The sequence below is a fragment of the Myotis brandtii genome, unplaced genomic scaffold, assembly GCF_000412655.1.
Source record: "Myotis brandtii unplaced genomic scaffold, ASM41265v1 scaffold247, whole genome shotgun sequence".
Lineage (NCBI taxonomy): Eukaryota > Metazoa > Chordata > Mammalia > Chiroptera > Vespertilionidae > Myotis > Myotis brandtii.
In genome coordinates this window covers 222,822-238,121 of record NW_005359352.1, presented here as the reverse complement: position 1 = coordinate 238,121, position 15,300 = coordinate 222,822, and the positions used below count along the sequence as shown (strand labels likewise).

Genomic DNA, 15,300 nt, shown 5'->3' with positions numbered 1-15,300 from the left:
CACGGAAACATCACAAAGCTGCTGGCAAAAAGCTTAGAACAGCTTCCAGCTGTCACCGTCATCGAACTCCTGTCTCACACTCTTTAAGCCACTACCTGATGGTATCTCCACACTTGTCCCTGAAGGTGTGAGGCATGCCACCCGTCTGCTCGGACAGTAGCTGTAGGTCACCTGGACCCCATTCCACCACTGGGAATCATACTGAAAGTCTTTAATTAAACCCATGATCTTTAAGTTCAGATACTCACTGAGACACACATAAGCGATCTAAGCACTATACAGATATATACAGACATCACACTTAGATGGCGTGTGCACGCCCACCCACTGCGCAGCAGCTAATGCAGACGTGACCTCGCGTAAGGCAACTGCTTTTGTGATGACGACACATGATCCTTGAAGGGAAGGCAAAGTCCACACAGGACTGACCGTTTCGGGTTAGTGATACTCTTTGCGGAAGGTAGTAGGCAGGATATCTAGTTCACTGACAAAAAGCAGTGAGTTATAAAAAGAGTTGCTTCTGAATGTGGAAACCATAATCATCCCGGAATCTAAGTAGTGAGCCACTCAAAGACACGACTAGCCTTGTGCCACTGACGGAGGGGGGACTTCACAGTGACTGATCGCTGAGGATCAAACTCGATGCGTCATCATCCACGTGACGCTCCAAAGCCACTCAACACTCGGGGCTCAAATCCCGTCAGTCACTCACTTCACTTTGCTGTGGAGGATTTTCTTCTGAAAAATAACAAACACAAGAAATTCTTCTAATGAGGGTTAAAAAGCAACCAGGTAACAGCACACAATTCAACTGCAGAACAAAGACGAAGAGCCCTGGTCAGGCGCCACGTGACTGGCATGAAGCTGACGTTCGGTCACAAGAACACACTGGAGGGCAAACATGTACCCGAGAGCCCCTGCCGCGACTGTGGACGGCCTTCTCCAGCCACAGACCTCCCCAGCTGGTCCACACGGGGACGCCGAGATCCCAAGGTCTTACTCTCATCAAAACCACATGGAAGTTAACTGTCAGGTTCGAATACGTTCTCCCAGGCAGGGGGTTGCTTTCATTTTGCTGATCGTTTCCTTTGCTGTGCAAAACTTTTTAGTTTGATGTAGTCCCATTTGTTTATTTCTTTTGTTTCCCTCCCCCAAGAAGATAGATCAGAAAAAATACTGCAATGTGAAATGTCTGAGATTTTACTGCCTATGTTTTCTTATAGGATTTTTATGGGCGAGTCTAACATTCTCCCAACACCCTTTATTGAAGAGACTATCTTTACCCCATTGTGTGTTTTTGGCCCCTTGTCACATTTTTAAAAAATATATACATTTTTATTGATTTCAGAAAGGAAGGGAGACAGATAGAAACATCAATGATGAGAGAGAATCATTGATTGGCTGCCTCCTGCACGCCCCCTACTGGGGATCGAGCCCACAACCAAGGTACATGCTCTTGACAGGGATTGAACCCGGGACCCTTCAGTCTGCAGGCCGATGCTCTGTCCACTGAGCCAAACTGGCTAGGGCTCTCTTGTCAAATGTTAATTGACCATGAAGGTGTGACTTTACTTCTGGGCCCTCTATCCTGTTCCGCTGACCTATGTGTTTTTCTGCCAGTCCCAGGCTGTTTTGATTACTGTGGCCTTGATATCATACCACCTGATACCAAGTAGTGCGATTCCTCCAACATTGTTCTTTCTCAAGATTGCTGTACCTTTTCAGGGTCTTTTTTGCGTGGAATCTATAGACAGCTTTGGGTAGTATTGGCATTGTAATGATGTTAATTCTTCTTACCCATGAACACAGTATATGCTTCCACTTACTTGTATCCTCAATTTTTTTCCAGAAACCTATATAATTTTATTAAGTGACACAAGGTACATACTCTTGACAGGGATTGAACCCGGGACCCTTCATTCCGCAGGCCGATGCTCTATCCACTGAGCCAAACTGGCTAGGGCTCCCTTGTCAAATGTTAATTGACCAAGAAGGTGTGGCTTTACTTCTGGGCTCTCTATCCTGTTCCACTGACCTATGTGTTTCTCTGCCAGTCCCAGGCTGTTTTGATTACTGTGGCCTTGATATCATACCACCTGATACCAAGTAGTGCGATTCCTCCAACTTTGTTCTTTCTCAAGATTGCTGTACCTTTTCAGGGTCTTTTTTGCGTTGAATCTATAGACAGCTTTGGGTAGTATTGGCATTGTAATGATGTTAATTCTTCTTACCCATGAACACAGTATATGCTTCCACTTATTTGTATGCTCAATTTTTCCCCCAGAAACCTATATAATTTTATTAAGCGACGTCACCCAGTACATTTTTAAAAAGTATTATACAACTTAAAACCACGAGGACCTGACATTTCCCGAGACCAGAAAAGCGGCGTTTACCTTTGTCAGGTGTTTCTGAGTGTTTGCTTTTCTTAGACGCCGAGGGTCCTGCCCCTTCAGAGCCCTTCCTGCCGGAGCGCCCCTGCTCCACTTCACACAGGTAGACGTCGATGGGCCCCTTGGTGCTCCGTATGTGCACCGTGATGGAGTCCTGGAAACGACATGCAAGCGTCAGCGGCAACCAGGGGTTCCGAACTGTGTCTGTCACTCACTGGACAGAACTGCAGGTTCCAAGGGACGTTTCTAAACATGTAAATCCAGAGAATTTCCTTTCCATGTTTGAGAAGACCATATACTAAGCTTCTGTGACATTAAAAATAGCTCCTTGACATTTCCCGAGACCAGAAAAGCGGTGTTTACCTTTGTCGGGTGTTTCTGAGTGTTTGCTTTTCTTAGACGCCGAGGGTCCTGCCCCTTCAGAGCCCTTCCTGCCGGAGCGCCCCTGCTCCACTTCACACAGGTAGACGTCGATGGGCCCCTTGGTGCTCCGTATGTGCACCGTGATGGAGTCCTGGAAACGACATGCAAGCGTCAGCGGCAACCAGGGGTTCCGAACTGTGTCTGTCACTCACTGGACGGGTTCCAAGGGACGTTTCTAAACATGTAAATCCAGAGAATTTACTTTCCATGTTTGAGAAGACCATGTACTAAGCTTTTGTGACATTAAAAACAGCTCCTTGACCACAGAATGATGGTTCCAGAGCCATCGAGTACTGATGGGACTCCTCAGTCCTCATGAGCCCACTTTCCTCCCCTCGGGGTTGACTGACCCCTTCAAGGAATCTGTACGTGAGCCAAAACCCAGTGTCCTGATGACAAACAAACCGAGACTCCCCTGTGGTCTCAGGTGACCAGGGTGTGTTTCAATTTCCAGACCACTGAAGAGCTAACTGCAAGACCATTCTTTTGTCCACATGAAAAAGCAGCTGAGATCAAGACAAAATATACCTCCTGTAATTTAAGCCACTGGAACCCATGAGCATCAGGAAGTTGGGAGCTTCTACAGAGAATTATGCTATGTTCTTAAGGAACAGCTCCAGTTAGAAACGGGTCCTTTGTTCTGACTGCGAGTGGGTTCGACCGTCAGTCTTTTTCCTCCTGTCCGCGCGGTGGGCCTGGGCTGGGTACCACGGCAGCACTGCCCCTGCTGCACAGCCCAGTGAGAAGCCTCAGGACCCCGTGCCGCCCTTCCTACAGCCTCCTGGGACCACAGGTAGCTGGAGAGCATCTGCATCCCCTTGGACAGTGCCTGCTGGGGACAAGGAAGGTGGGTGTCCAGTCCTCCTCCCTACAGGGAGGTAAATCCCTACAGCATCACTGAGCACCCCTGGGTTGACCAGCCTGTCAGAGCCAACCGTCTGTCCCAGGAACGGCCACACTCCTTGGTTCTGACTCCATCCTTACCAATCAACTTCTGATGACAATTACCTTTCAATACTAACGTCCCTGCAAGGGGAAGAGTGTGCTGAGCACTGGCAGATTGATAAGAGTAATATTTTCACAGGCAACTGCACTTTTCATTTTTACTGTATGACGTAATATTCTAGTTTCCTCACCAGTCTTTTCTGAGCTGGGTTAGTGAATTAATCCCCTAGAGCAGTGGTCGGCAAACTCATTAGTCAACAGAGCCAAATATCAACAGTACAACGATTGAAATTTCTTTTGAGAGCCAAATTTTTTAAACTTAAACTATATAGGTAGGTACATTGTTATTAACTTAATTAGGGTACTCCCCTGGCTTAGGAAGAGCCACACTCAAGGGACCAAAGAGCCGCAGTTTGCCGACCACGGCCCTAGAGCCTTGGCTGACACCAGATTTCCTTCTGGAACTTCAAGACTTTAGCCAATTCCTGGTGATTCCTCCAAGGGGCGGATAGCCCAACAGTTAAGAAGACAAACTCTCAGGGTTGAAGTCTGGTTCTGTTTCTCACTCTGTGACCGTGAGCAAGTTCACTAATCTTCTATGTTAGGTTCCTAGTGTTGAGCTTGTTGTGTGATTTAAGTGAAAATGTGCACAGGGCCTTGAGCAGGACCAGCGTGCATGCGAGGGTCACACAGTTAGCGAGGCTGCCAAGCAACAGAGCCTCAGCAGCTGCCTCCCCCCCTCCCCCCCAAGGCTCCCTACAAACGCAGGTCACCTACTTCTCTGGGGGCTGGGACGTCCAGTCTGGTCTCCGCCGGAGCTCTCACTGCAATGACAATCTGCTCGTGGAAGGCTCGGATGCTGTGGATGTCTTGGTACGTCACATACGCGAGCGTAAACCAGTCAAGGATCTGCAGAGGTCTGCTCTGTGGGGAGGTAACTCAGCTCTTGTAATACAGGAATGCGAGTGGAATGTCAGAATATTACCAACGATTAAGGGGGGCAGTTGGTAAGAATATTTCCATACATAATTTGTATTTCATGACTTAGTGTTTTACATTTATAACTCAATTTAAGAGTTCCTTTAAACTGTACTATTGTGATTATGATGACAATTTCTGGAGAAAAACATTAATAAAGTCTGAATTCCCAAGACAAACACAACTGATAAAGGTATCAAGTCCGCCCACCCAGCTCCATTCCCTCCTCACTGCCAGCACTCACTCTAAGAACCTCTGGGGGGAAATGTTCAGAGTTTAAGGGATAAGAACCCTTAAAATTGAGGTGGAAAAAAATCTCTAAAAAGTAGAAACACCCCAGCCGGAGTGGCTCAGCTGTTGTCAACCTATGAACCAGGAGGTCACGGTTCAATTCAGGTGAGGGCACATGCCCGGATGCATGCAGGAGGCAGCCGATCAAGGATTCTCTCTCATCACTGACGCTTCTATCTTTCTCTCCCTGTCCCTTCCTCTCTGAAATCAATAAAAAAATATACTCTAAAAAAAGTAGAATCAACTTAGAGAATTTAGTTTTTCAGGATTATCACCTAAATGGGATTTCTCGTCCAACCACCTGAATTTTTGTACTTGGTTGCTGTGTTGAGTAAAATTATAACAACTGCGCGTTTTATTGGGTTGCCAGCATTCTTTTTTACTCCACAGACCTCCTGAGTGTAGTAATGTTGGCAACGGCTTTCCTTTTAACAGCGACTGGAGCAGCCTAGACTGCTGTCGAGTTTACATAAATTGGAAGCACAGAAAGCTCCGAGTCGGTAACAGCTCCCCGAGGTGCCACCAGGGGAGCCCAGCAGCAAACAGCTCAGGAGCCCCAAAGATCAGCTGCAGAGACAAGTCTCCCCTCTGATCCAGACACTGAGCTGAAGAGAATGCTGACGCCACGACCTCGGCCTTGTGGCCTGGAGGCGCGGTCTAGGCGCCATTTCAATGCCATTCGTTCCATTTCAGAAGTAAACGTGATGGAGAACTGAGGGGAAACAGGGCTGTCACAAAAGCCAACAAGCCTTCTGCCTATATTACAGCAGCCAGGCCCCGGAGGAACGAGAATGCCGCTAGTTTAACTGTAAATGAATGTCAACCTCGGCATCTTCCTGCTCAGCTCAGGCCAGGACGCGGCACCGAACGGAACCACCGCACCAAGCAGCTGCGGGCCAGGACGTGTTACTAGGCTATGTGACTAAACCTTTACGCCCTTTAACTTCTAGAAATCTGATTCTGCCTCAGCTATACAGCCTTCTGCCTATATTACAGCAGCCAGGCCCCGGAGGAACGAGAATGCCCGCTAGTTTAACTGTAAATGAACGTCAACCTCGGCATCTTCCTGCTCGGCTCAGGCCAGGACACAGCACCGAACGGAACCACCGCACCAAGCAGCTGCGGGCCAGGACGTGTTACTAGGCTATGTGACTAAACCTTTACGCCCTTTAACTTCTAGAAATCTGATTCTGCCTCAGCTATACAGAATAACCCCCCAGGCTGGCTACTCTTGAAGGCAGCTGCTCTGGAAGGAGACCGCTTTCGAGAGGCACGGAGCTAAAGGATATCTTTCATTGTCTTTGTCATCCGTCAACTCGAACAGCTGCTGAGCACAATCCTTAATCAACTCGTCCAGAGCCTCTTCCATGGCCGACAGATCAGACAGCTCCTCCCGCAGCTTCTTCTGTTGGGGCACTGCTCCGAAATTGTTGAGATCGGATCCTCTTGGAAAGCAGGGGACAGGACCACTGTCAGCCACGCGCAGGAGATGGCGGAAGGACGCAGACTGGTTAGTGCCCTTCCCCCAGGTTCCATCAGCTGTTTCCCACGGACAGACACTTCGACTCCACCCCTGCCCTCCCCTTATTCTACATTACCATTATTCTCCCTCCACATAGCTGGGCTTGTCCCCACTTCTAGTCCCTTTCACAGGGACTTAACCAAACACAGCATAACCCCACGGGAAGCTTCATGAAGAGGCAGGGAAAGCTAACTGAGACGATCACTGCACTGAGAGTCGACAGTGCCCAGAGTAAGCCCAGCTCTACTGCACGCAGCCTGACTTTTGCCAAGTTATGATCTTTCAGTCCCTCAGTGTCTACATATGAAAAGCAAGTACTGGCTAAATGACAGTTCCTCTGCTAAATTTTTCAGTCTGTATTCTTCCCTATTGTGCATATTATATCTAGTTCTATCTGAATATAATGATTATATTCATTGTTCTTAAAAAATTTATTTTCTTTATTATTGTCTAACCCAACACATGACCTGAGTAACAACTGCTCTTTTTTTCTTCAAGCTTAATGAAAATAAAGACAGAAAAGACTGCTACCGCTATCTTTTCCTTGCCCATTTTCAACCTGATTCCCATTAGTGATACAGAATACAAACGATATTAACCACACCCTGCCCCCCCACCCCCGTGCTGTTTAATGTTATTTAGTAAACACGTTCCAATTAGACTTCAATCTGCATTTCTGTATTATTGGAAAAACACACCTCCTTTATAAACCCCTTTCCTCTCATAACCTTTAATTACTTAGAGTCATTCTGTGATCTTTGTTGGAGCTTCGTTTGCCTGCAAGGTCTCTATGTACTGACAGCTGGGACTGTTTCTTACTGGATGCTTGGAACTATTCCCCAGGCCACTTGCCTATTGTAAGCGTAACAGCTTTCTTATGGCATGTGCAGCACCCCCCCCTCCATATACCCAAATCTACCGACATCTATACTGTAAGGTCCTCTGTCATGTGACCCTTTCTAATCACATGTTGTCTTTAGCAATTGCCCTTTCGACATTAAGTCTACCCGTTTCCATTGCGGGCCATGAGTTTGTAAGTGTGATCCATCGTTTTTACACTCTCCTCCAGAACAGCGATCACAGCCCTGGGCTCTAAGTGTCTATTACACTATATGCAGGAACCACTGTGCTAAAACCTCATCTGATTCCCCCTGATATGAATCATCAATATGAACTGAAGAAATACTTTGAAAAGTGAGTATCTTAAAACCAATCATATTCCATTTAACTTATCCATAATATCCTACTGTCTATGACTCTTAAGTAGGAAAAAATAGCTATATATTCTGTGGGACAACGTAAAAAGATTTTATAGAACGCCTTTCCTAACAGAAGTCGAGTTTTCTTTCGTGAAACACTGCTCATACCCAGTTTGTGTGAAGCATGGCATTGTCACCTAACGAGAAGGAAAAAGCCATGGAAAGTTTGAAGCCAACTCACATCCATCGAATGTGGTTCTTCGATTTTTTTTCAACCAAGTCGATCCCATCTAAGACATTGGTGATGTCATACACTCTTCGTTTCCGGACTCCCAGTTTTGTTGGAACCTTGTTTAAGTCAAGAATACCCCCAGGAGCATTTCTGACAAGATCCATAAATTTCCGAGTTAAATACACCAGTGATACATCAAACCGAGGTGTCTTCACTTTTAGAGTTTCTGGGAAACAAAACAAACCCATTTGTAAAATTTTAAATATCATTTCTTTCTAAATTCATTTAAAATAATGTATTTCCTCTTGATTAGTAAGCACAGACACCTACAGAAATTCTATACACTGATCAAATCACAGCTAATTTTTATAAAAGATTTAGGAAATAATTTTATGAAATAGTTTCTCAAACTGGATAAAAATTAGCCTATTCCCAGGTAACAAAAGGCTTTAGACCAAGCATGTCAAACTCACGGCCCACAACGAATATTTTTGCGGCCCAGCCAACATAAGGGTATGTAAGAAACGTTTTAATAAAATTTTTGTAACTTAGTTTTTTCAATATCCTGTTATACATAATTATTAATAACGAAATACAACGTTTGCTAATGACTGATGACTATAATCGTGTTGCATTCATTTCCCTTACACGCAGGCTCAACATCTCTCTCCACTAATACTAGCAGCAAATATTTTAGCAGCCGATTGCCGTGTCATTAGTCTTGGGCTGACCGGAGGCAGTGGCTGAGGACTTGCCAGAACTGAATGTTACAATTCTCTTCATCTTTCCGAATTTGATACTGAAAAAGAGTCCTTATGGTTTGGTGTGCAGAGGAAATAAATTCACAAATCACGCAGCTGTTCTAGTGTGGAGTATATGAATTTTCTTTTTCTCTAGTTCCACAGCAAACCATAGTCAGTGTGCCTCAAAAGAAATATTCACACCCCCTCCATCAGAAGTGCCCGATCCAGAATCTCTGCAATGGCACACGCAGCTTCAAGACCACGCGGTTATTCCAAGAAAAACACCTATTTTATAACATAAATGTCTCCTTTGTGCAGGCCATTCCTACACTTGAGATTAAACAGGCTTAAAAAGAAATTTAAAAAAATTTTTTTAAGTGTAACTAGAAGAAAGTCACAATTCTACAACAAACCTTGGAAGATTACAAATTAGAAATTCTAACTTTAAGAAGCATGCAGCTAGCCCTGGCCGGTTGTGGGTACAATCACTGAAAGGTTGTGGGTTCGATCCTCAGGGTGCATACAAGAGGCAACTGATCAATATTTCTCTCTCACACTGATGTTTCTCTATCTCAGTGGTTCTCAATCTTCCTAATGCCTCGACCCTTTAATACAGTTCCTCATGTTGTGGTGACCCCCAATTTCATTGTTACAAATGGAACATAATTAAAGCATAGTAAGCCCTGACTGGTTTGGCTCAATGGATAGAGCGTCAGCCTGCGGACTGAAAGGTCCCAGGTTCAATTCCGGTCAAGGGCATGTACCTAGGTTGCGGGCACATCCCCAGTAGGGGGTGTGCAGGAGGCAGCTGATCGATGTTTCTCTCTTATCGATGTTTCTAACTCTCTATCCCTCTCCCTTCCTCTCTGTAAAAAATCAATAAAATATATTTAAAAAAAAATAAAGCATAGTGATTAATCACAAAAACAATATGTAATTATATATGTGTTTTCCGATGGTCTTAGATGACCCCGGTGAAAGGGTCGTTCGCCCCCCAAAGGGGTCACGACCCACAGGTTGAGAGCCGCTGCTCTATCTCCTCCTCTCCCTTCCTCTTTCTCTAAAATCAATAAAAAATAAACGAAAAGAAATAAAATAAAAACCATGCATTTAATTAAACTAGATTACTAGCAAGACATAGTATAAGCTCAGGACAAGTTTCCTATCATGTTAGTCCGTTTATAAAGAACAGACATTAGTTAAACACCTATAACTTGAAAGTGGCTGTAGGGAGATAATGATTACAAAGATCTCCACACTAAAAGCTTTCCCGAGTCTAGCAAAGGACTCGACCACAACACCGTGAGGGAAGTGCTAGCGAGGTATTTAGTTACTTGAGATGAAATGAAGCCGTAACTGGAGAGGGAGCTGGGAAGTCTCCGAGCAGGGAGATGCTGGGAACAGAGAACAGAGAGACGAGGAAGGGGTCCCCCACTCTGACGGGGGGACACACACGTCAAAGGACAGAGCAGCGTTTGAGGCCACGGCGCCGGGGGCGTCTGCAGGCTGTGGCTGTGGCAATGGGCGAGCAGCGAGTGCTGGCGGGTCGTTCGACCCCCAAAGGGGTCACGACCCACAGGTTGAGAGCCGCTGCTCTATCTCCTCCTCTCCCTTCCTCTTTCTCTAAAATCAATAAAAAATAAACGAAAAGAAATAAAATAAAAACCATGCATTTAATTAAACTAGATTACTAGCAAGACATAGTATAAGCTCAGGACAAGTTTCCTATCATGTTAGTCCGTTTATAAAGAACAGACATTAGTTAAACACCTATAACTTGAAAGTGGCTGTAGGGAGATAATGATTACAAAGATCTCCACACTAAAAGCTTTCCCGAGTCTAGCAAAGGACTCGACCACAACACCGTGAGGGAAGTGCTAGCGAGGTATTTAGTTACTTGAGATGAAATGAAGCCGTAACTGGAGAGGGAGCTGGGAAGCCTCCAGCAGGGAGATGCTGGGAACAGAGAATAGAGACGAGGAAGGGGTCCTCCACTCTGACGGGGGACACACGTCAAAGGACAGAGCAGCGTTTGAGGCCACGGCGCCGGGGGCGTCTGCAGGCTGTGGCTGTGGCAATGGGCGAGCAGCGAGTGCTGGCGCGGGGACGCGAGAGGTGGCCTTCCAGGGCCTTGCCGCTCCCTGTCCATTCCCTCCTGCCCGCTCCTTCTAGGGGTATGAGGTGGCCTATACACTTAACACAAATAAGTAAAGCCAAGTAAATGGGGAGCCGGGGCCTTCTCTGGAGGTAAGAGAGCATCACTGAGGAGTCAGGTGGAGTGACACCGCAGTCCCATTTCTGTCCGGGAAAAATCACACGGCAGCAGAGGGCTGAGCCTGGGAGCAGATGGCCTACGCAGGAGGCGGTGCCCACCTCAGGCTGGGAGCGTCTGAACTGCAGGCAGCAGCACAGCACGGTGGTTAGACCAGCCGTGGGCAAACTACGGCCCGAGGGCCGGATCCGGCCCGTTTGAAATGAATAAAACTAAAAAAAAAAAAGACCGTACCCTTTTATGTAATGATGTTTACTTTGAATTTATATTAGTTCACACAAACACTCCATCCATGCTTTTGTTCCGGCCTCCGGTCCAGTTTAAGAACCCATTGTGGCCCTCGAGTCAAAAAGTTTGCCCACCCCTGGGTTAGACTGTGGGCTTAAGTCAGAGAGGCCCGCGTGGGGCTGAGCCCTGACTGAGCAAGTTACTGAACCTCTCTGGGCCTCAGTTTACTCGTCTAGACAATACGAGTAACAACCCACACCCACATTGTGGAGGGTTGCTGTGACCGTCCATGCAAAGAGCTCACACGGGCCAGGTCTGGTGAGAGCTCAATAATGCCAGACAGTTCACGAAGCCGGTGGCACGGGGCAGAGGGAGGAGCACCTCCAGGGTAAAACCTGAAGACCGACGACGGTGAGATGATGGGGCTGAGGGAGAAGTGAGGGCTGACGTTAAGGTTCTACACGGGCATCACGTACGTGCTGTGGTCCAGTGAGAGCAGGACCCCATGAGGGGGCAGTGAGGAGGGGGCACTCTCATAACCGTTTCCAGGACAGGGAGCGGGGCAACCGCAGTCCCTCCCCTTTCACTGACCGACTCTGCCCAGGGCAGGAGTCAAAGGAAGAGACGGGAAATCCCAGGAGCCAGGAGGGAAGGGCCGGCTCCTGCTTCCTGTCCGTCGCTGGTTCTGCTGACGGCAGCGTGGACGGCCCCTCAGCCTTCGGGGAAACGCAGCAGAGCGTACACGCACCGTGCACAGCACTCAGCCCACATCCTCAGGAAACGCCAAGGGGTACACTTCAGCGCACAAATAACACATCTTATTTAAGTCGCTCATCAACTCATGTCCATTTAAAAGTAATCACTGAAATCATAGTTCAAACTTCAAAACCTAAAACCGCTTCAAGAATCAACTTACTTCTCATGGACACATACTGTACATTATCTTCTAAATTAATCATTATTTTTGATGGCTGGAAAAAAGAAACAAAGAGAAATTTAACTTAGTAACTTAAAAACAACAATGCACATGAACCGCATTTTACTGGGTAATATATAGATTTTCTTTTTCGCCCTGGGGTAGTAATTTGGGTGTGAGAGAACCAGTCCTTCTTCCAAATTATATCTAGTCTAGCTGTAATCACATCTGACAGTGTCATAGATTCAAATCTCTAAAGTAGTTCAAGAGAGAAAGGGAGGAGACACGAGGAGGGAGAGAGAAAACACAGACAGGAGAACATGCATCAGATACGGAGGAAGAAAGAAACACCGAAATGATCAGGACGCTCCCTGACGCTGGAAGGCTCCGTCGGGGTTCAGCGATGTCTAAGTCAGTAAGTGCTCCGTGCGAGTGGCTCCCACAGACGTGCCCGAGCTCTCCCAGGCAGCCGCGCGTGCCCATCACAGCCAATGCACAGGGAGCAGCCCTTCTCCGCTGGCCAGTACCGCGCTGCACAGCTAGCAGCTCTGGCGTTCAGACGAACAAAGGCTCCTGTGAATTCCTGAACAACCAGGAAGTGGTGGCTCCACATCAGCGTGTCGCCGTTTTATCAGCTATTTAGAGACGGTGAGAGTTTACAGAAACCTTTCGACGCCGCCGCGGACACAGGAACCCCCGTAAGCCGCCTGCTTAGAGCGAAGTACAATGAGGTGGCTCCAGACAGGCTGTGACCAATCAGGGTTAGCGCTTGTCCAAGTGGAAAACCTGGCCTCCAACAGGCACAGCGAAGCGGAGGTAAAGTGAGTTCTACGAGGTGCTCCCCGAGAAGGGGCAACAGGCTACCGTGGATGCACCCCGAGGGACTCAGGGTTCCCAGGGAAGGGCACGCTAGCACCAGGCTCAACATGGAAGACCATGAAAGCACACTAAGGAGGTTAGACTTTCTGTTATAACCCGTGGAGACTCACCACAGATTTCTGAACAATAATATGGCATATGCAAGCTCATAGTTTGGGAACGTAAGTCTGGGAGAAAAAGCAAAAAGACTGGGGCCTGGGGAAGCCTGAGGGTGAGCAGCTACAAAGCTCTTCGTTGATGAGTTACAAATTCTGGGCACCAGGGCTTCCATATTGTCTATGACATGATGACCGCCCCTATTAACAGGTTAACTTGATATGGAGCAATTCCCCGGAAAGAGAATTATGCTGTAAAATTAACTGCGTGTTAGGATTTAAAGAAAAATGTAGTCCTGCTGGGGTATGGGGAATCCATCCTCATCACGTCACTTAGCCCCCAGATCACCGCATGCACCTCACCCCTGGAGAGACCGGCGGGCTCTACCCTGAAAGGCCCTTGTAAGGCGTCACCCGAGAAAATGGTGACAAGGTGGAGTGGAGAGGGGCTGCCACTTGAGCTGAGGATAACAGGGCCCCTCAGGGTCACCCATTTCCTTTTTATTCTGAAACAATCTCAGCCTCAGAGAAGGTGCAGCAACGGTGCGAAGAAGTGCCACCTCCCGCCTCGGCCGGTGTCACTCGGGGCAGAGCATCAGCCCAACCCTGAATGGTCGAGGGCTCAATTCCCAGTCAAGGGCACGTACTTGGGTTGCAGGTTCGATCCCTGGCTCCAGTCCAGGTCTCTCTCACATCAATGTCTCTCTCTCTCTCTCCCCCTAAAAATCAATGGAAAAAGTATCCTCAGGTGAGGACTGACCCAAAAAAAGAAAAAAAAAAAAGCCACATCCCTTTCACCCAAATATTCATTTTTTTACATGACTTTATCATGTTTTGAACCATACACACACATGCTTTTTTCTCTGAATTGAGGGTAAACTGCAGATGCCTAAAGAATTCCGTGTGTAGCTCGGGGCATTCCCGTACACAACCACAGTATAATTACCGACAAGTCTGTTCAAGACTAAGCAGCCTTGGAAAAGAGCCAGTGGAACCTGGACTCGGAGGGCACTGGCTGCACTGCGGGAGGAGCACGCTGCGGGCAGCTGGAGCGGGCAGCTGGAGCGGGCACCCTGGCTGTGCTCAGAGCCTCAGCACCCGTCACTGCAGCGGTGTGGACAGCAGACGGTCACGTCATCTAACTAGGAGGCTGCCGTGCACAGGGTGGACGGTGGCACCTGGTTGTCCCTTGCAGTTCATAGTCAAATGTATTGAGGAAAGACCTGGTAAACAAACAGGTATTGGCTTTAACCATTTTGAGTGTCTCCAGAAGCTAAAAATTCATGACTTCCGAGAAAGACCGAATCTAAGGCGCTGCCAGGAGAATAGCCTAAAGAGGGAGGCGCGGGCACGCCCGCACACTTCGGGGTAACGCCCCAGCGCACCTGCCACCCTCAGGTCCTGGAGAGAGTGCCAGGGACCCCCCCCCCCCCCCAAGGTAGAGGGTTTGTCTCGAAGAAATCTGTGGGCGGGACGCTGGTCTACTGCGTAAACCACAAGTTTCAGTTTCTGACAGAACTGTATCAGCCACAACACGGCCAGCGTGGACTAACAAGGACACCCAGATTCTGACGGGAGGAGGCTGAAAGCCACTCAGCTGCAGGGAGACTCAGGGCGGCACCGAGAGCCCAGAGGTGGAGCAGGGAGAATTACTCCCAGGCCCTGGGACCCGATCAAGAAATCGCCCACATTGACCAGGCTGGGATCAGGAATCGCTCGGGCCAGTTCCCGCCCTGTGACTCCCACCTTCTGCCTCATGAACAGAACGTCTAGAGCAGCTGTCCTGTCTGGTGTGCGGGTCAGATGCCTCGTGACTTGCGTTCCACAGGCCGAAGGATCTGGAGGAACCACACCTGAGAGCGTGATTCTTACTGTACTTCTGTGAGTATGGAACCTGTTACTTTTTACCTGTCCAGTATCTTCAGAAGGTAGTCCTCGGAGGAATGCTCCCTCAAATCCCTATGGAACCTGCCCAGGTGCCACCATAGCTGCTTCTTCTAGTCCTGGCAGCCCACCGCTGTGGGGGCAGCACCCAGGTTCCTACTCTTTGAAGCAAGTCCCACTGAGAAGGGACTCCCAGGTAACGCCCCGAGGGGATGCCAAGGGAGAGCCCAGGAGCAGTCACACCTCATGACTGGACTACCTAAGACACTGTCCCTCCCACCCCTCCAGCCCCTCTCACCT

At 48.0% G+C, this 15,300-nt stretch overlaps 1 protein-coding gene across 2 annotated transcripts; it reads right to left on the bottom strand.

Annotated features, from left to right (window-relative positions):
* Window positions 1-243: 243 nt before the first annotated feature.
* On the bottom strand, window positions 244-14,356 carry E2F6 (E2F transcription factor 6). 2 transcript variants are annotated; one of them, XM_005867223.2, is made up of 7 exons: window positions 14,063-14,356; window positions 12,143-12,197; window positions 7,993-8,209; window positions 6,320-6,499; window positions 4,539-4,653; window positions 2,757-2,907; window positions 244-738 (listed from the first exon to the last, which is right to left on the bottom strand). In XM_005867223.2, exons 2-7 carry the CDS (start codon window positions 12,183-12,185, stop codon window positions 701-703), a joined length of 744 nt encoding a protein of 247 aa, XP_005867285.1. In that variant the 5' UTR covers window positions 12,186-12,197; window positions 14,063-14,356; the 3' UTR covers window positions 244-700. The 2 variants fall into 2 exon arrangements, with proteins under 2 accessions (XP_005867285.1, XP_005867287.1); XM_005867225.2 differs by having other exon boundaries at window positions 6,320-6,475; window positions 14,063-14,339.
* Between the last annotated feature and the right edge of the window lie 944 nt (window positions 14,357-15,300).